Source organism: Lutra lutra, chromosome 3 (assembly GCF_902655055.1).
Source record: "Lutra lutra chromosome 3, mLutLut1.2, whole genome shotgun sequence".
Taxonomy (NCBI): Eukaryota; Metazoa; Chordata; class Mammalia; order Carnivora; family Mustelidae; genus Lutra; species Lutra lutra.
In genome coordinates this window covers 126,885,947-126,908,000 of record NC_062280.1, presented here as the reverse complement: position 1 = coordinate 126,908,000, position 22,054 = coordinate 126,885,947, and the positions used below count along the sequence as shown (strand labels likewise).

General features: G+C 36.6%; 1 protein-coding gene across 1 annotated transcript in view; it reads left to right on the top strand.

Annotated features, from left to right (window-relative positions):
• The first annotated feature begins 872 nt into the window (after nt 1-872).
• Nucleotides 873-22,054, top strand: part of UBL3 (ubiquitin like 3) — a 64,028-nt gene continuing 42,846 nt past the window's right edge. The window contains exon 1 of the mRNA XM_047723056.1: nt 873-1,156. Coding sequence (XP_047579012.1) covers nt 1,130-1,156 — 27 coding nt within the window. The 5' untranslated portion in view covers nt 873-1,129. The remainder of the gene's footprint in view (nt 1,157-22,054) is intronic.

Here is a 22,054-nt window from a genome sequence, read left to right as displayed (position 1 = left end):
ACTACACTTCCCATCATGCTCGAGGGTGGTCTCCGTAGTGACGCACTGGGTGTCCGAGCAGTGGAGAGGAGAGGCGGGGGCGGTGGCGGCGGCAGCGAGGAGGGGCCGTGCTCTCCCCGTGTCCCCGACTTGCGCTCGCTCAGGCAGCTGCCGCCGCCGCCGCCATGTTTGCTTGAGAGGCGATGACAGGAGGCGGCTGCGGCGTTTGGGACTGAAAAGTGGAGGAGAAGGAGAGACAAAGCTCCGAGAGGAAACCATTCCCGGGCTGAGGAGAGGGAGGACCCGGCCTCTTCCGGGGACCAGCCGAAGTCGGCGTCGGAGGGGAGGGGAAGGTGGCGGCGGGGGGGAGGCGGAGGCAAGAGAGGAGCGCCGAGAAACCGGAGACGATGCGCCCCGAGACCCGACGCTGCCCGGAGGCGCCCGCGGCCTGAGCCCCAAGGGGCCGTGGGGTCTCCCACCCGGCCCGAACGCCCCGCGCTCGCCGCCCCGGGCTTTCGCTTCGGCTCCCAAGTAGTTAAATGCCCTTGAGCGCGGGTTTCCGCGGCCCGGCTCCCAGCCCCGGCAGCGCGAGTTGAGCTGTTTCCCCGCGCCGTCCGCCGGCTCCAGCGCGGCCGCCACTCACTGCTCACGCGTCCATGTGTAGCCACATAGTTATCTATGTACATCCACGCTGGGGCATTTTCCTCCTGCTTAATGAGGACTTGACTCGGGAGCAAGTGTGAATCACTGCCGGGCTGGGAAAGGAGGAAGGCGGATTTAACCCCCTCCCACCCCGCTCCATGTCCGTGTGTCACTCGGCTGGGTCTACCTGGTGCGGCCGGTCCTGGGGCTGCTGCTGCCGCTGACGACGACGGGGGCTGCTGCTGCTGCTGCCGCTGCTACCGTCCCGGGAGTTCTCTCCGGCTTCGGCCACACAGGTCCTGGGGATTGTTCTCTTCGCTCGGAACCTCCGTCAGGCCGGCACTTTGGCTCCGAAATAACTCATTTTTTGGAAGGCACATCACGAACCAATCAAGATCGTTAAGGTTGATTGCTGTACCTTGAAGAGTTCTCCTTTTGGTTTGTTGTTGTTTTTTTGTTTTTGTTTTTGTCCCCGGTAAACATCTCTGGGTGTATATCAAACGGCAAGATGTCCAGTAATGTCCCGGCAGATATGGTAAGTGAAGGATAAGTTACGACATTCTTTGATTTAATTGTGGTTTCTAATCTTATTTAATCAGAAAGGATGCAGGCGTGGGGTGAAGGTTTGCAGGGGACTGTTGAAAAGCCACGGTGCTGGGAGATTTGGAGAAGTTGGAGGAGGTTCTGGTTCCCCCTCTTTAGGAAGTACCGCTTTTAATACGGCTTTTCTCATTTGGTTGTGTTTTCTAAATCATCAAAGACAATGGAGAAATAGGGGAAATGTGGCAGTGTAGGTCGAAGTGGAGAAAATATCTCCCTCTTTGCCAGAAATCTTTGAACATTTGTAAAGCTTCTGAAAACGTCAGTGACAGGAGGCAGAGCTGAGGACGGGTGTCCCTACTACATACAGAGGTAGGCAGGGAAACTGGAATCTTGTTCTTTGACACTGACGAGATCATTAATGCAGTAGAGACAAACTTGATATTTTCAAGAAAACGGACGTGTATGTCTTCAAGAAAAAGTCTGCTAGAATTTGCTGTGAGCTTTTTGAAATGTCTGGGTGAAAAACTATGGCAACAGAAATACTGAGATGTTTTGGAATTTTCGGAAATCTAGACTGACAGTCTATTGGTACTTATGAATTTCCAGGACTTTTAGTACCAGATATTTAGTAATATTACATCACTGGACTTTTAAAAGCTAATAAAACACAGTATTGAGCCTTGATCTTTGAATGTTGAGAACTTGAAACAAAAAGTACTTTTGTTTATTGATGCTTTTCTTTCTGTTTCTAAAGGTTAATGTTTGTTAATGTTCTGAGTCTGTTGGCTGACAGAACCCTGTAGGCTTACAGTGAGGGGAGGTGGTGGATTTTTGAGTTGAAATTACACTTTGCAGTCCTAGGGACAAACATAATGCAATTAACAGGAAGATCTCTAAAGAATTGAAGTTAACATTAGCATTTGAGTGTTTGTGTATTCCAATGAGAAAACAAAATTGAACTTGGCTGATTAAATTTTTAAACGTCAGATAATTTCTGTAGGAGCGAACCTCATTTACAGACTTAAAAACAAACCTAACTGACTGTAAATGGCATATTTTGACCTTGGTTTAAAGCCATTTTGCTTATGTTTGATTTGCCATTTGATGTACTATTTTAATGTATAGGAACCACAGTGTTCTGTTGTGTGGCCACACAGCAACTTACCCTCTCCTTCCTGAGTCTTAAAACTCCTGAATTGTCCCTTTAGTTTTTCCCTTTCCTCCTGGTGTGCACATGGGAGAATAGTCTCCTGCCCGACTAAGGATAAGCTGGACATGGTTTCCTCTACTCCACTCTTGAAGTTGCCTGGAAGGGTGTGTGGACTGAGTTGGAAAATGTTATTTCTCCTCTCTGATGAGTATTTTGGGGGCTAATCGCTTCCAGCACAGATTTGTTCTCTAAAGTCTCCGTTTTATATTGTCGGCGGTGCAAGATATGTTCACTCTATTCTGTCATAGAAATTGTAATGAAATAGATTTGTGTCTTTAAAACAGTGCCAATACTTTCTTTAGGCCCAGTGATGAAGAAAAGCTGGAATGTGCGTAGCATCAGTTACAAATTGAAATGATTTGGGGAATACCGTTTCCAAGTCAGAAGAAGGTTCGGAAGCTAATGTTCGGATCAGGGGAACAGGAAGTAGTAGCAAGGTTATATTAATAGGTACAATTATAAAATATAACTATTTCTGTTTTAGACTGTATTTTAAGGCCTTGATTCGGTGGTGCTTTGAGATCCCTTGATTAAAGGTGATATGCAAGGGCAAAGCAGTATTATGTAATAAACATATAATGCCCTGATGATGCTGTTTCAGAGTATGTCTAATCTATAGCTCAGATTAGATTGTTCTGAGTATTTTTTTATGTCTCATTTTCGAATTGCTCAACTTGTTGGAAGTCTTGAGGTTTTTTTCTATGTCACAACCTCTTAAGCCTTCATTTGCTCTTATATCGCATTTTTGCTTAAAAAGTACCTTTATTTGATAAGTGCCTGCAATTCTCAACTTTTTGAAATATAACACGATATATATGGTTAAAAGTTGTTGATTAAATGCTTTTTGTTTTGTTAAAGTCTTCATATCAATAATTGACAGTTTGCATTTACATTTATGACTTTTAAGTAAGAACCATTTCAGCACTCAGAATCTTGAACAACCTTAGCCTCCCTACCCCCACCTCCTTCCACAAGCTGACATTGCTTTTGCAACGTGAGTCCTAACTGATAAGGATATGTACTCTTGGAAGTATGAATGCATACATTTTTGCAATGTGCAGTAAAATGTTCAAGTTTCTAATGGTGGCAGTCTGTGCTATGTAGAAACAAATGTTACGCTCTTTTACATGTTAATGGTCCTTGTCCTTGTATAGGAAAATCCTAGTTGGGAGATGAGGTGGGGCAGTGAAATTATAATCTCTGTCATTTTTTCATTAGAGATAGTTCATTGTTGAGCTACAGTAATTGCTAAATCAATTGATGTTTTTGGTAAAGTCTTCATATGGCAGTGATTGTGACTGACTTTAAAACCAATTTTCTAGCATCTTTTTTTGTTTTGTAAATACAACTCCCATTTCAAATTTGTTTCTAAACATTCAGTAAGTTGTTGTGTTTACCATAAGGAGTCTCTTTTTTTTTATAACCTGAATTTAGCAAGTTGATCTTTTTGGAGGGGAGTGGCACCCCTAGTGAATGGATTGCTATACTCTTTAAAAAAATTTACAGTTGGTACTTTAGCAATTAACATTCTGTAAATATGTCCTATATATAAGTGTATTTACATAAAATATTGGTTTTTCTTTAGCTATAAGTGATTGAGTTTGAACTAAAAGATATACTAGCATTCCAGTATAATAACTTACTTGTGGGGGAAAAAAAAAAACCCTAAAATAGCCGAAGAGAATATCATTGTAGTACATTGTATTTAAATGATTCATTTCCTTTATTTTTTTTTTTCCAGCCCAAATCATAATTCATGATGGGCAGTATTCATTGTTAATAATTGTAGGATGAATTATGCTAATGACTATAGGTTTTCTGAAAGAAAATGTTTACTCTTTCTGTTAATGGTAAGGCCTAAGCCTGGATAGATAAGGTGGTAATTTTGTTTTCCGGACTGGGAAATTATCAAGAAATTATTTATAGGAGTATTACAGAAAACATCTGAGCTACTATTTAGAGTTTTGGACCAAAATTATATTTTATGATATTTATAAAATTGAAAGCCCCATGTAAAAAAGAAATTGACAGTGTGAGAATATTAGCAAAGCAATTTTGGTATTTGAAACATTTTAATTCATAAAACAAAGAAAAGCCCTGTATCTTTTTAAGCTATTAAGGTAGAAATTGTAATAGATAGAACAATTTTTAGTCTGGGGTTAAGTAAGATAATGATAATTTGAGTTTTTTCATTGGTTAGTGATTATTTTTTTGGTAATGTTATATCTCTTTTATTTGTGGAGAAATATGGGAGCCCTCTGGTGGACAGGAAATTACTAAAATGAATTTACTTTCAAATTGAACTTGTATCACTTTTCCAAGTTAAAGTAAAATGACAGATGTAGAGTATGCCAGGGGACGATGTCATGCTAGAAAAAGGTCCAGAGAAAAGAAAATTTTTAACTTTGAAGAAGGAGTATATTAAGATCTAGTGCCCCAGATATTCTCTTTACTTATAGCTTCTTTTAATTTTTCTTTCTATTGCTGGAGCTCTTATTTCAAATATAAGTGGGGAAATTTTATGAAGCTAAAGGGTAGATAAGTATGTTTACCTATGTAAATTTGTGACAGTGAACAGTCTAATAAATAATATATCTCAAATGGCATGTTCTTCTAATTGTTTTACTTGAATATGTCTTACATTTGATGTTCTGAATTAGATGTTTTTCATTAAGAAAACAGAAGACAATTTACCTCAGCTTTGAATGCCTTTTGCTTTCTGGCTCTAAATCCTATTCCAGCTCATGTCCCTCTCCTGTGAAGATCGCTTTTAGTTCATTTCTAGCCCTTGAGTGTGAACCATTTTGTGACTGAGTGTTAGAGATTCTTCTTATACAGTGTCAAATTTATATGGATATCTGTCTTATATTACATCTCCCATGATTTTTAAAACAGACATTGTAAAGCCAGTGAGTGATTTTCTTAATTCATGGAGTATTACTCTCTTTATTGTAAAAAAGTACTACTTTTTAACAATAAATCAGTACTACTACTGATTATGGTGTTAAATATGAGGTGTATGATGCCTGCTTCTGTTACTACTTTGAATATGGAAAGTGTATTTTTAATATTAAATCTTGAAATTCTCTTGAATTAGGGCGCCTGGGTGGCTCAGTGGGTTAAGCCGCTGCCTTCGGCTCAGGTCATGATCTCAGGGTCCTGGGATCGAGTCCCACATCGGGTTCTCTGCTCAGCGGAGATCCTGCTTCCCTCTCTCTCTCTCTGCCTGCCTCTCCATCTACTTGTGATCTCTCTCTGTCAAATAAATAAATAAAATCTTTAAAAAAAAATGCTTTTTAAAAGAATCTGTGATACTTTGAATTGAGATGCGGTGCAGAGGTTCACTGTCAGTGTTTAAAAGAGTTGCTAAAAAAAAAAGTAAAACTCAAAGCTGAATTACTCATTTTTATTTCACAAAAGAGGAATACTATAGATGCTGATATTTTCCATGATGACAAGGAGCTATCAATATTATGCTACCTAGCAGATACTGTTGAGAAAACAAACACTAAGTTGTCTCTATAAGGCAAAATTGACATTTTAATCAATAAGTGAGAAAGTATCTGCTTTTCAGAAGAGACTAAGGTTATAGAGAGAACATTTTGAAAACATGTTTAGACATTTCCAGTCTGTTGAAAAATCTTACGGTGAATTTCAGTGGACTTTGGACCCATTTGTTAGAAACCTAGAAACACATTCTACTGAGCTTGCAAAAATATCTGACATCAGGAAAAATAAAATTTTCATAACACTGACATCTGGTAACTGACTTTTAACAAAAACTTGTGTATATTTGGTGAGAGAATAGTAGAGTGATATAATTTAGTAAAACAGTAAGTGACATATTCTTCTGTAAAGATTGGTGCATCTTTGTGAACTAAGTTTTTCAGTTATGATTTAAACAACAGTTTTTAAAATGTCAAAGTACGTTGAACTTCACAAATTAGGAAAGCAAGATTTTAAAAAAATAAAGAGACATTGAATAATAGTGCTCTCACTTAAAATGTTAATAGCAGTAGCATTTTTAGTGATTTTAAGATCGAAACAAATTAGTATTTAACATAGTTAATAGTTAAAACAATATTAAAATCTTTTAATTTCTGTTTTAGTATTTGTTTTACAATATACTTAAAATATTTACAAATGAATATACATATATTGGAGGTATATGCTCAAGTATTTTATAGTTGGTATGTTCAATAAAAAAAAATTTAAGAGCGCCTGGGTGGCTCAGTCAGTTAAACGTCTGACTCTTGATTTCAGCCCAGGTCATGATCTTAGGGTCTTAAGATCAAAACCCAGGTCAGGCTCCCCACTCAGCCCAGTGTCTGCTTGAGATTCTCTTTCCCTCTCCCTCTGCGCACCACCCCCCTACATATGTACTTCTCTCTCTCTAAATTGTTTTATTATTTTAAAAAATAATAAAACAAAATTTAGAAGTCATTGTATAAGATGACTTCAGATTTTTGAGCATTTTAAGTTTTTGTGTTTGATATTTAGGTTTAATGTTTCCTGCCTTGTTGAACAGTTACATTTTTCTGTGGTCAGTATGCCTACCTATTCCTCTCTAGCTATTTATAGTTGCTAATTCTAATTTGCTGTGGGTGTGGAAAGCAGATTTTCAAAGTTTATTAAAGTATATTAAAAACATCAAATGGTGTCCAAGTAGGATTTTCAGGAATTGCCCTATAGTAAAGTGCATAATCTTTGCTTCATGGACTTAAGCATGTCTGTTTTGGCTGCTTAGAGTTCTCTTTACTTGAAGGGCTTATTTTCTGGCTCTTAACTGTGTTTTGCAGAAATGTAGATTTTTGATAGTGAAGAACTAGGTAGATGATTTAGAAAATAAAATTAACATGTACAGCTTTATTTTGAGCGCATAGGAGGGAGAAGGTAGTATTTGTTGTGCACTTGCTGCTATACTAGGCAGCTGCTTGGCATTTTACACAATAACATTTTATTTAATCCTCACCGTGACCCTGGATAAATACAGTTGGTATATAGGGAAAGAAGCTGCAAGTGCCTGCCAGGAGGAGACCACCAGGAATGCAGCAGTAGTGAAACAAAGAAGGTTAATGACTTGCTGTAGCAAGGAAGAGCACACGCCTGAGAAACCATGCCTAGCCTCAGTAACAGGAAATGCGAAAAGTTTAGGGTAGGGTTTGGGTTGTGCTGAATGATTCTAATGAGAAACCAGGCAAAGTAGAAACTAGCTCTGGATTGTGGACTCTATGGACCATGAAGTGGAGGTGGGTTTAGTAATTGGATCTGTCAGTGGTCTTTGTTCAGGAGGCAGGAGAAATGAAGGGGACTGGGGCAGATCTAAGTCATTTTGGATCTCTAGTGTGGTGATGGGAGAAATTTTTGTTGCCTGTTGGTCTTCTGTTGGCCTTGTCTGTGTCTTTTAGAAACACCACAGTGTGATTATCAGCAGAGGTGAGTTTTACTTTCTCACAGTCTAGGTTTAGAGGGGATAAGGAGGTCAAAGAAGCTAGTAAAAAGCAGAGCCAGGATAGGAATTTGGGTCTGATGGCAATAGTGATAAACATGAGGAAGTTCTTTCCCCCTACCATACCTGAGCTAAATCCCTGAGGCAGAATACCTTAGATTCCTTACCAGCACCCTGCCCCAGGCATTCACCACTGGCTGGTCTGAGCTTGCCTGGTAGAGTAGAGGTGACACCTGTTTTGTATACCTTCGCCAACTGTGTAATCTCTGGGTTGGAATGATTTTAATGAGCATGGATTGCCTTATTAATTGCTAGAATTAAGGGGAGTTTTCTTTAAATTTGTTGGAACTCTGAGTCTTATGTATATACAATAAAATACAGTACAATAAAATTTTTTCTATAAAGGTACCACTTTGAATGTAGAAACTATTATTGCTTTATATATCTAACACAGATTTTTAATGGATTCAGTGCTTTCCGAGTATTTTGTTTTTGTTTTTATACTCTAGCTACTTATGTATGGTGCAGATTTTTATTTTTTTATTATTTTTTATTTATTTAATTTTTTTGGGTGCAGATTTTCTATTGACTGATTCAAACCCAGTAGCATTTTTTTAATGGTCTAAATAAAATATATATGTGTGCAATTTTCTATGACTAGATTTTTGAGAAGAAAATGTTCTTTCTGCTGATGAAAATTGTCTAAGTTAGGCATTATATCTTTTGTTTATGAACTTAAATTAAGATGGCAGTTCATTGTGTCTAGACAAAATGTTCTCATGATATATGTTCAGTTTTTTTCACTTTTATATGAAATTAGTGTTTTTGCCTTAGAAATATTCCTACTTCTATATGCTGCTTTTTTCTTTTAGTTGTATATTCATGAACAGCTATCCATACAAATAAGTATAGAACCATATTATAATTTTGAACTGATTCTAATAGATGTACATAAATTGTTTAGCTAATTCCATACCCATGGGCATTTAAAAGCTATTATAAGCAATGATATAATGCATTTTTAAAATTTATTTATTTATTTTAAAAAGATTTTATTTATTTATTTGACAGATCACAAGTAGGCAGAGAGGCAAGCAGAGAGAGAGAGAGGGAAGCAGACTCCCCACTGAGCAGGGAGCCCAGTGTGGGGTTTGGTGATCCCAGGACCCTGAAACCATGACCCAAGCCAAAGGCAGAGGCTTAACACACTGAGCCACCCAGGCGTTCTGATGTAATGGCATATTTTAAAACATAACTCTATGCCTTGCTTGATTCTTTTTTTTTTTTTTAAGATTTATTTATTTATTTGAGGGGGGTAGGGAGAGAGAGAGAGAGAAGAGAGCGTGCGAGTGTAAGCATGTGCTCATTGGGGAGGGGCAGAGAAAGAGGGAGGGAATCCCAACCAGACTTCCCGCTGAGCATGGAGCCCACAATTCCGCTGGATCTTGCAACCCTGAGATCATGACCTGAGCAAAAACCAGGGATCTGACGCTTGACCCACTGAACTACCCAGGCACCCTTGATTATTTTATTTTTTTTTTATTTTTTTTTAAACTTTTTTTTTTTTTTTTTTTTAGATTTTATTTATTTATTTGACAGAGAGAGATCACAAGCAGGCAGAGAGGCAGGCAGAGAGAGAGGGGGAAGCAGGCTCCCTGCTGAGCAGAGAGCCCGATGTGGGGCTCGATCCCAGGACCCTGAGATCATGACCTGAGCCGAAGGCAGCGGCTTAACCCACTGAGCCACCCAGGCGCCCCTTGATTATTTTCTTAGGATAAAATTCTTAGGAATGTAGTTGCTCTCTGTTAGATATGTGTTGAAATTTGGGGAGGAAGAGAGTTACATATTAGTTAAGTTTAAAACATCCTTGAATTTCTGGATAACCTTAAATTGTTTTTTATGCATTATCCTATTAATACATTTCATTTACAATGTGTGCATTTTTGTTCATCAAAAAGATTGACCAGTAAAGATTTAGTTTTCAAACTTATGATGTCTTCATAAAATAGGCTGGGAAATGTTTTTTGTTCTTTGTAATAAAAGATTGTGAAAATTAATTTTATTTCATTCATAAATGTTTGAAAGAATTCACTGGTGAAGCTGTCTGGATTTTACTTGTGGGGATTGTTGAATCAATTTCATATATATATGACTATTCACAGTTTCTATTACTTTTGTGTCGGTTTTGACAAGTTTTGCTTTTCAAGAGATTTGTCCATTTTATCTAAATTTTCCAACTTGGTTTATGATTTTACATGCTTTTTATTTATTTTTTTTGATGTTCATAGTATCTGGTGATACCTGCTTTTTAAATCTGCTTATTGATAATTTGTGCTTCCTCTTTATCTTGATCAGTTTTGAGAGAGCCAATTTAATTTTCAAATTTAAAATGTTCTTTATTTTCTAATTGGTTCTGCTTTTAGCTTGCTTTCTTTCCTTCTAGTTCTTTTTTCTTTCTTTTTTCTTTTAATTTGCTGTTCTTTTTCAAGTTTCTTGAGATGGATACTCAAATCATTAACTATCTATCCTCTTTTTTAAATGTATGTATTTAAGTCTATGAAATTTCCCTCTAAGCAACTTTTCCAGCAACTTTAGCTGGATCTCACAAGTTTGATATATCATATTTTTATTTATCACTCAACTCAGAATATTTTAGAATTACCTTTGTGATTTCTTCTTTGATCCATGGGTTATCCAGAATACTTTTTTCTTTTTTTCACTCAATTGAGAGAAGTGCATTAAAATCTCCAACTGTGTCCTCTTTGTTCTCTGAAATTTTGCCTCATATATTTTGAGACTAAGTTATTGACTGCAAATAAATACACAATTATATCTTCCTGTTACTGTCATTCTCTAGTAATAATCTTTGATTTAAAACTTATTTTTTTGGATGTAGTGTACTTTTCTTTTGTTTTTTTTTTTTCCCATCTTTTTACTTAAAACCTTTCTTTGTCCTTAGAGATGAAGATGAATCTCTTCAAGTATCATATAGTTGGGTTTTGTTTTTTATTAAACTTGATAATCTGTTGTTTTACATTTAATTGCCTTAATACATTTTGGGGGCTTAAGTTGACCATTTTACAATTTGTTTTCTATTTGTACTGTCATTCGTTTTAACATCCTCATTTCTTGCTTTCTTTTGGATTAATCAAACTTTTTCCCCCCTCATATCCTGGCTCTTAGCTTGTTGTTATAAATTCTTTTATTATTTCCTTATGGGTAACCTTCAGTTTGCAATTTACATCTTTGACTTGAGTCTGCCATCAGTTACTTCCTTTACCATTTCCAGGAAAATGCAAAGGTCTTAAATACTTGAATCCCATTTCTCTCTTCCATGCTTGGTTTTAGTTTAAACCTCCAAAGACGTCATTATTGTTGCTGTTGAGATAATAGTAACACTAGGATAGTAGTAGTAATAACAATGTTGTTATTAAAATAGCCAGTACTCATTTCACTTTATCCTTACATTTACCGTTTCTGGAAGCTTCATTTCTTCCTGTTTTACTGTATTTACTTCTGGGTCATTTTCCTTTGATATAAGGAACTTTAGTATTACTTTGAGTGCAGGTCTTCTGGTGATAAATTCTCTGTCTTCATATGCTTTAAAAATGTATTTGTTTTACCTTCATTTTTAAGGGGTCTCTTTCTGCACCTTCAAGTTATTTTATGACTTCTGGCTCCCACTGTTTCTGTTAAGTCAGCTTTTGGTTTTACTGTTGCTTCTTTGAGGTTAACGTGTTTTCCTTTGGCTGTGTTTTAGATTTTATCTTTGTCTTTGGTTTTCAGCAATTTTACTATTGTATGCTTATGTATGACTTATTGTAATTATTTGTAGAGTTTGTAGAGCATCTTGAGTCTATGGCTTGTTATCTTTTGTTTCTTTGGGAGTTTTCTTAGCTGGTATTCTTTAAATATTGTTTCTATCCAGTTCTCTCCTTTCCTTCTGAGACTATAGTTATATGTATGTTAGGTCATTTCATAGTTTCTACTCCACACTACTCTGTGTAAGTTTGGATATTTTTTACTTATTTCAAGTTCACTTACAGTATCTTCTCTGTCCAATGTCCAGTTATACCCAATGATTGAGTTCTTGATTTCAGATTTGTATTTTGTATTTCAGGCCCAAAATTGACAAAGGCTTAAGTTCTCACAACATTTTCATCAGTTTTCTTTTTTCTTTTTTTAGATTTTTTATTTATTTAACAGAGAGAGAGAGTGATCACAAGTAGGCAGAGAGGCAGGCAGAGAGAGAGGGGGAAGCAGGCTCCCCGCCGAGCAGAGAGCCCAATGTGGGGCTCGATCCCAGGACCCTGAGATCATGACCTGAGCTGAAGTCAGAGGCTTAACCCACTGAGCCACCCAGGAACCCCTCATCAGTTTTCTTGAGTGTATTAATCATTGTAATGTTCCCGTTTGATGACTCTGATACCTAGATTACCTGTGAGCCTATTTCTCTTGCCTGGTTTTTGATCATTTGATTTTTTTTTTTGTAGGACACCTGTTAATGTTTTATTAACATTGTGATGAAAAATTATAGAGGATCTGAATGATGTTATCTTTCTCCAGGTAGGCTTTAATATTCTCTGGCAGGCAGTTAGAAAAACATAGGTCACTTTGATTCATCAGTGATTGTTATCACATGAGGCTGAATTCCGGGCCATCAGGAAATTCAAATAGTTTTGAAGTACATAGCCCTTCTATGATCTCACTTGAAAGTTTGGAGTAATTAGATGCTTCTTTTTTGATAAGATGCTTCTTTTTTGACAAGATGCTTCTTTTTTGATAAGCCTTGGCAATTTTAGGTACAGTGGACCCTTGAACAACACAGGTTTGAGCTGCACAGGTCCACTTACACATACGTATTTTTTCTTCCTGTGATTTTCTTAATAACATTTTCTTTTCTCTAGCTTACTTTATTTGTTTGAATACATACATAATACTGTTAACTTAAAAATTATTGGTAAGGCTTCTAGTCAACAGTAGGCTATTAGTAAAGTTTTTGGGAAGTCAGAAGTTATATACAGATTTTTGACTGCTCAGAGATCAGCACCCGACCCCCATGTTGTTCGGGGGTCACCTGTATTGCGAGGCTGATGAAAGGCCTGCTTAAGTTTTTAGTCTCATTTAGTCATTTCAGTCTATGTTGTTTATGATTCAGCACATTTCTGGGAGGCAAAAACTGAGCAGAATGTTGGGCTTATTCTTTGAAATTCTGTTTTATCTGAGAACCTCAATTCCTGGCTACCTTGGAAGTACAGAATTCCAGTTTCTGTCTTCCCAGTCCACTGAGACTGATGCAAACTCCAGGATGCTGCTTTCTGCTTGGCCTTTATGCCCTGTACTGGTAGTTAGCAAATAACCCAAGGGGAAAAAGTAGAGATCTCAGCGTGTTTTCCTTCTCTCTGGGCTCTTGGCTCCTAATGTCCTGGTCCTCTTGATTGTCTTTTTATGCCTTCAAATAGCTGGGTTTGCTTGTTTTGTATTTTGCTGTTTTTTATAGTTTTCAGTGGGCAGTATGATTGATACTGCTGTTCCCTCATAGCTTGACTAATTGCTTTCTTTCTTTTTTTTTTTTTGAAATTTTGGCTATACACTCACCAGTTAGATCTCTCTTTTATTTAGAATAAAAGTGGCAAAGAATAGCTACAATTAATTAAATACTTAATGTATGTTACTTACTATGGCACCATCAGCCAAGCAGTTGCTTTAAGTCAGACATCTAAGAATCATCTTTGAATCCTCCCTTTCCCTTACCCTCAGATCTAGTCCATTACAAAATATATCTGGAATCCATCAATGCTCTTTGTCTCCACACCACTACTCTGGTGCAAGCATCATCTCTTTCTCCTGGTCTACTGCATTAGTCTTAGAACTCATTCTTCCATTTCCATTCACATTCCCCAAATACATTTCCAAAAATAGCTTGAGTGATGTTTATAAGACATAAATTGCATTATCTTTCCCCTCTGAAAAACAGAAAACTTGAGCAGCTTTCCATTGAAGAATAAATCCCATAGAGTAAAGTCACAAAACCTTACCATGGTCCTTCAGAGTCATCATCTGGCTCCTTCTTGTCCCTGAGATCTTCTCTCATTTGACTTATGAGGCCTCAGTAATACTAAGTTCCTCTCAGTTCCTCAAATAAGCTCCAAGCTCTTTTCCACAGCTAGGCTTTGTATAGTTCAATCCCTGTGCTTGCAACACTTATTAGTATACTTCTGTGCCCTCCCTATATGGCTAATGCCTTCTTATTTTTTCTGTCCACAGAGATACTTCCTGACCATATCTAAAGTTGAAGTCCCTTGCTGTCTGGGTTTATGCCTCTGGACTCATTAGCGTCCTCCATAGAACTTGTCACATTTTGTATTTATTTGTCTTTCCCAGTAGACCATAGATAGAGTCTGTGAGAGTAGATACGTTATCTTTCATTTGTCACTATAGCTATTATCTAGTATGGTTCCTTTTGGAACCATAAGTTCTTTGTGAATAGTTGTGTATTAAAGGACTACATGACTCTTATAGGCACCGTACAAAGCTTATTACTCGAGAGGTTTAATCCTCTAAGAAAATTCTCAGAACAAGCCCATTAAGTAGGTAGTTCTAGTGTTAGTGGTATTTTATTCATAAGGAAAGTGGGATTTAAGATGTTTGGTAATTTTCCTGAAGCTACCAGCTAGGTGGGCTTTTTGTGTTCTTGGATTGTTTTTTACTTCTCTAACTTTTGGACCATTATTACCTTACTTATAGCATACCCTCTTTACTATGTCTTAATGCTAATTTCTGTGATGATACAAATATTCTGGTATTTTAACTTCAGCTTCTTGCCTTAACAAAGGATTTTTGCGGCTATCAAGTATGGTGAATGATTTTTCAAGCTATAAAATCTCTCATTTTATAACTGTAAATAGACTGTTACAATCAATTACATATATTTTAATATATTATGTATATTAAGCACATATTTGAAGAAAACATTTTGTCTTTTTTACTTAAAGAGCTATTCAGTTATACAGATTTTTTTTAATGCTCAAAATAATAAAATTTCTGTGATAGGTATCATTTTATATCTATATTTATTAGTCTGATGTAATAATCCTGCCCTTTTTATTTATTTGCATTATTTACTCAATCAACAAGTTTTTGTTGAGCAAATGCTATATTCCAGGCACTGTTTTAGGCTTTGGTGTACAGTGGTGAATGAAACAAAGTTCCTCTCCTAATGGAGCTTACGTTTAAGTAGTAGGGAGACGACATTAAACAAGTAAGTAAAAAGTAAAAGAGTATAGTAGATGTTGGTTAAGTACTACAGAGAAAAATAAAGCAGGAAAGGGGGTTAGAGAATGCTAGGAGAGTATGCCTGTCTTGGCCAGTTTTAAATATTGTGTTCAGGGAAGAGCTCACTAGGATAATGACATTTGTATATGGATCTGAAGGAGATGGGGAGCAAGCCATTCAGTTATCTTAAGAAGTCATATTCCAGGCTGTGGGAATACTGCCTCATGATTTCTTTATTTTTTTGTTTGTCTCACTCTTTCTTCTGCCAGTCGTTACCTTAAATTTTTGTGTTTCTCACAAAACAAAAAGTGGTTTTTGTTTATTTTCCTTCTGTGTGAACTAAGTGATTATTACCTTCCTCACAACTTTTTTTTTTTTGCAACAAACATTTATTGGAGTCCTTTGTGCCAGATAGATTCTGTCAGTTGTTAGAGCTGATCAGTTTTATCTAGTGTATCCCAAGTCCATTTCCTCTAAATTATCTCCCACCACCTTCAACCAAGTGTTCATTCAGACATTGGTCCCCTTTATCCACTGCTATCCACCTTTCACTCAGGTTTGTCTTTTGAAAATATAGATCTTGTCCTTGGACTATTCCTCTTAATAATGGCTGGCTGTCACTTACAGGCCAATCCTGGCCAGGCTCCTTAGGTGGTAGCATTAAGGCTCTTAGCAGTTGCCTTCCATCCATCCTCATCTCTTGCTTTTACCCCTTTGTGTTGTGATGAACCCCCTGCTTGACACACATCTTTCTGTTAACTTTTTTTTTTTTTTTTTTTTTTTTTATTTGACAGAGAGAGATCACAAGTAGACGGAGAGGAAGGCAGAGAGAGAGAGAGAGAGAGAGGGAAGCAGGCTTCCCGCCGAGCAGAGAGCCCGATGTGGGACTCGATCCCAGGACCCTGAGATCATGACCCGAGCCGAAGGCAGCGGCTTAACCCACTGAGCCACCCAGGCGCCCCTTTCTGTTAACTTTTATGCTTCTCTCTCTGAACCTTGCATAGACTTCTCTTTCTTTACTGAACGTGCTGCTCCTCCTTTTTGCACCATTTGTACCTGAGACTTTTTCTCAATTGCAGGGCTAATTCTTTGGTAATATCTTAAAACTTTGTCAGCCACTCAGTCACCCTAAGTATAGCACATGCTGGAGGCTCCAAACCAAGTGACAGCTGAGGCAAAGCTGCCTTCTAGGAGGGACCGGGGAATTAGAGTAGCAGGACGGATTTTTTTTCCGTCAAGTGTTGGCGGCAGTGTAAAGCACCAAGTCCAGAGAGATGAGGCTTACATCCTGGTTAGGGCTTAGCATCTCTGGTTCTCAGCCCAGAGATTTCTAGGTAGTGATGAGTCTTAGCATTTCTTGGAGTACCATCATACCATCAGACGAACAAGGCCCAGTCTACAGAAGTGCTAGGTGAAAGCATTGGAATCCTAGTTAATTGGGCTGGAATTAATCTTATTACCCCTACGCTAGTACTTAGAAATATTTTTAGCTGCTTCTTCTGCTAGACGGATGATCTGCTTTTTGAGGGCCGAGAGGAGCCTTATCTTACTCATCTCTATATACTCCTGTACCTAGCACAGTGCCTGTTATATAGAGAATACTCAGTGAATGTTGAATTAGCACTGCAGTTTTGTCCACTAGAACTTTCTGCATTGGTCAAAATATTTATGCTGTCCAGTAAAGTTGCTGCTGGCTGCATGTGGCTTTTGATCACTTGCAAAGTGGCTGGTGTGACTCAGGAACTAAATTTTTAAATTTCATTTTAATTAACTTAAATGTAAATAGCTATGTGTGGCTAATGGGTACTGTATTGAACAGTGCAGTTATATATGGTTTACATAATTAATTCTCTCATTGGGTTAAAAAGATCACTGGGTTTTTTGGCTTATCTTCCAAATGGTCCCAAATTACTGAGCATTTGGTTTTATTTTTTTTGTGTTTTTTTCTGTTCTCTTGGTGTCAGCATTAATTTTTTGCTGTTCTCATTTTGTATACTGTCATCAGCCTCTCTTTTAGCTTTTTGGATTTTAGTCTATGTGGCATAGAAAGACATGTAATCAAGCTTATAGCATTCTCTTTAAAAAGAGCAAATAGTGTAGGAACCTAGGAGTTGTCTTTGACCTCTCTTTAACCCCAGTAAGAATGTGAAATTAGCCGTCAGGAAAGAAGAGAGGGCTGAAAATATAAATTAGTGTGCACATTCAACTGAAGAAAAAATCCTATCAATATGACATTATATGAATTCATCAAGGGGGAGGTGGGACAGCCCAAAAGTACAATGCCTCCATTTAGAGATAAGAGAATTTAAAAATGAGAACAGGAACAGAGTTAAGGGAAATTTTTCTTCTAAGTTTCATTATTGTGAAAGCCATGCAAGGAAAAACTCAAAGAGGAATAGTGGTGGGCTACAGCAGATACTGCAAGGAGGTGAAGAATAAGGACTAATTGAAGTCCATTTGGGGTAATGTGGTGAAGGCTAAATGGATCTTAACTCATTGTCAAGTATTTAGTGTGGTTAAAACAGTGTTTTCCTTGTAATTCTTCCATATTGAAGTGCTAGGCATAGAAGGATTCATTATGGTCACTCTTTTTGAAGTCAGTACTATTTTTTAGTTTCTGTGTCCCACAGCTACCTTTTCTCAACCTTTTCTGTCAAAATGTTTTGCTTTGCTAGTGTAGAATCTGGATAGGCATTAATAGTACTTTTTGCTCTAAAATTGATTCTTTTAAATCCTGTACAGGTGAATTTATCCATTACCTAATAGTAGGGCTGTTGTTTCATAGTGATCATTCAGTTCATGCTTTGATGCAGGGTTTACTAAGAGATACTGTTTTTTTGTTTTTTAATTTTCCATACCCAGAGAAAGACAGTTTTGCTAAAAATTGGGGCATCTTGCCTTTTAGGGGTGCTTTCATATTCCAGCTGGCATAGGAAGCAAGCAAATGGCTCTTTCATTTCCCAAAGTGTTGTCTACATTACTCCTTTGAGACTTAGGACAGGCAACCAAGGGAAAAAAGGAGGAAAATATTTTTCCTACATATCTTTATTCTAAAGTAGAGACAAATTCACTCTTAGGTTGTGCATAGTTCAGATGTAAGCCTGTTGTATTTTTATTTTCAAGTTAGGCCAACATTTTTGAAGTCTTTGTTTCTCAATTAGAACCACTACCTATACAGCTGAAGTCTTCTAGAATAGTTCAAGTAGCCATTCCTGTTGGACGCAAGGGAGAACAGTCTGCTCTGAAATTGTAAAACTGCTTTCTTGTTTCCCAGGTGACTCGACTAACTTATATAAGTTACAGTTACCTGGGAAATGCACCAGATATAATCATAAGTGCAAAAGAGATGTCTGAGAATGGGTACATCAGATAGTAAAGTGGCAAGAAGAGTAGTGTCCACCACTTCCATTCTATTTGAAAATAGCACAATATATTAATTTTAGCTAAAGAATAACTTTCCTAATTTGACCATCCTTGTTTTGTTAGTCTTAGCATCTCTTTTTTTAAAATAAACGATTTCGAAGGAAAGGTAATCATAATTATGCATTATCGAGTAGGTTAATGAGCTTGTCACTCAGTAGTAAATGAATATAACATCTTACATAGTAAAATGAAATGGTATTTATCCTTTCTGTGATCTCTTTTTTAATAAGATTTATTTAATTATTTTAGAGAGAGAAAGTGCATGCATGTACGCATAGGGGAGGAGTGGAGGTAGGGGGGAGAGAGAATCCCAAGTAGACTCCCTGCTGAGGGCCCTGACCACAACTCAGAGCCTAATGCCAAGCTCTATCCCAGGACCTTGAGATCCTGCCTGAGCAGAAATCAAGAGTCTGACACTTAACTGACTGAGCCACCCAGACACCCCCTTTCTGTGATCTCTTCATTTACCTGACCAGTGTTTTCTAAAGAGAAGTATTTATCTGGTTTGTCTTATTTTGCCATTTTTTGGCCATAATCTATTTATTTAGTGTGTTTTCATTTACAAATCTGAATTTCATTGTTTTATTATTGTTTTATTCTAATTTTATACCTAATTAGAAAGCAGGAGAATTATTGTAAAACTTGTGAAAAAGAAAACATTTTAAAGAAAATAATGCCATTTATAAACCATTACTTAGTACAAATGCTTAATGTTTTTGCTTTCTACCCTCTAGCCTATTTGCGTGTGGGGTGTGTGTGTATGCAGTTGATGATTCATTTTAGAGTGTTCTGATTTGGAGAGGTCTTAAAGATCAAATTTAACTATGTGTAGGCAGTTTATATTGACTCGTTAAAAAACCTGTAAGTCTTTGAGTTTGTCCGAAGAATAAAGTAAGTTTCTTTTTAACACATCATATGTGTACCATTACTTTCTTTTAAGATGCAGTCTTTCTGGGCATTCTGCAGAGTCTAATATGAATGTGTCTGAAAACATTTTGCTAATTTTAATTCAGTAATTTCCGTAATATCAAATCAAAGCAAAACTTCACCTAAACCAGAGTACTTTAGTAGAATCAAAAGGAGGAGGAGTTCGAGTTTATTTATAGTTGAGATTTGCAGAAATGCTTATTTAATGGCTTTCTGATCTCACCAAAGGATTCAACTTTCTTTTCTTTTTTTTTTTTTTTTTTAAACCCCCTCCAGTTAGTACTTTGCTTTATCCTATTTCTAGTTTGGAAATACATATATGGTATATGATAAGATCTATATATATATCTTTATAGTACACAAGATTTTTTTTTAAAAACAATCATATACTTTGAATTTTGTTATAGTTTATTTACTCCCCTCTCCACTTGTCAAAAATAAAGTGAAAACAAATTTCTAAATGTATGCTTTACAAAATTTATACATTGTGTTTACTTTTTAGAAATAACATTTGTGTAAAGATTATGACTTACTGAGTTTAGTTTCTGCCAGTTATGAGCTACTTTACTTGCCAAATATATTCAGCCAAGGCAGTGTATTCCAGTGGTGGTATTGTTAGTTAGATCAAAATCAGTAACATCAGCACTGTTTCTCAGTAGTCCTGAGTGAGGGATTTCTGCATCTTCTAACTGAAGTAATTTAACAAAGGGCTTTAAAAAGACCAGTTGCTGTCACCTGGTGACGACTTATAAAATACGTTTGGTTACATCTAAATTCCTAAAGAGCATGTTTGTTAATGATTCTGTTTGGGGAATTTTTGTGCAGTCAGGTAATTCAGATTATGTATTTCTTTATCATGTCAGTACAGTACCATTAACCAAAAGCAAGTTTAAAGAAAGTTAAAGTTTTTGTGTGGCCTTGTACTAGAGAAATATTAAGGAAGTAAAATTGGCATACCAAACCTTATTATCTGTGGAATATAATATATTCAGGAAATAAAGGATACATTCAATGATTAAAGAATGAACAAGAAAGATGGTAGAAAATTCAAAGAAGTTAGCACGTTCTTTTGGGAAGAACAGAATCTTTAAGTTCCAGGTGAAATTTAAGATCTGCAAATAAGTAGTAGCACAATATTTATTTGAAAGGTTTTAAAGTAGCACAGTATTTATTTGAAAGGATTTAAAGTTAGGTCTACCTAATAAACTTTTGCAGAATGGCTTTCTAAGCAATTTGATTAGTTACCCAAAAACTGTGATTACTGTGAAATAGCATAGTAGAGCTGTAAATAGTAAACATAAACTTAGTCCTTTGCTGTGTCATGAGGAAAGTATTTTCTTTTTCTCTGTGATGAATTTAGTGTGGTAAATCAGATACGTCATCTGCAAATAATAGGTTTAAAAAGCACACAAGCCTCAGATATATTGAAACAGTGCTCAGATTTCAGTCTTTTGGAGCTTAAGTCATTAAGCCTTCTTGTCTGATTTATGTTATTTTCAATATGTAAGGACGGTTTAGGTTAGCACGTACTGAGTGGCCAGGTGGGCACTGTTCTAAGTGCATCATACATATATTAATTCAATAACATTTCCCTAACAGTGCCATGAGCGGGGTATTGCTGTTACCCCCATTTTACAGATAAGGAAACTGAAACATGGAGAAATTATGTAATTTGCTTGTATCTGGAGGAATCAGGATTCAGACCCAGTCCTTCTTTTTCTAGAGCCTATTATGTAACAATGTAACATCTCTGGGTTTCTGGGAAGTTGTGCTGATTATTAAATACTACATGTATTAGAAATGAAGCAGTTCATTTTATGTATGCATGTGGTAATATTACAGAACAATATGGCAGCATTGATTCAGCGAATAATAGCAAAAAAGCTAAAGGATTGACTTTAATATCTGTAGTATGCAGTTAAATTTACAAAGCTAAAGGGCTAACTTTATTATCTTTAGCACGCAGTTTACTGTTTATAGCATGGTTGTAGCCTAACATGTTGATTTGAACAAAGTCCATAGTTGATTTTTCAGTTGGAAGAACAAAAGTAGCTTGGAAAAAACTCAAGAAAAAAAAAAACCCTTTAATATAATGTTTTAAAACGTCTAATACCACTTCAAATATAGGAACCATGATTGTACAATAAACTCCAGGACTGCAAGGAATCTGGGAGTAGCCTAAAATTCATTTTATGTTACTATAAAAAGTCTGAGGACCTCTCAATGCTGCTGGTCTCTGGTACATCTTTGTTGCTGAGTTCCTACACTAAAACGAGGATCTTTATTAAAGATGCTACTTCCATGTGTTTGAAGTATTGTAAGTTAAGAGACATTGTTAAGCTTATCCAAACACCATAAATCATTCTACTAAGTTTATTCATCAAATCTTTCATATTTCCAAAGTAATTGATATTTCGTCCTTGCAGTTGTCTATAGGAAAATCTGGGGGGAAGGGGGTAGGGGAAGGGGATGATTGTCCTTCCTTGTAATGGAAGTCTCTGGCTTTTTTTTTTTTTTTTTTTTTTTTTTAAGTCTCTGGTCTTTTAATTAGCCTTTAACATTAATGAATGTTGCTCCTTCTTTTGAGGGATTTGGATTCTTTCTAA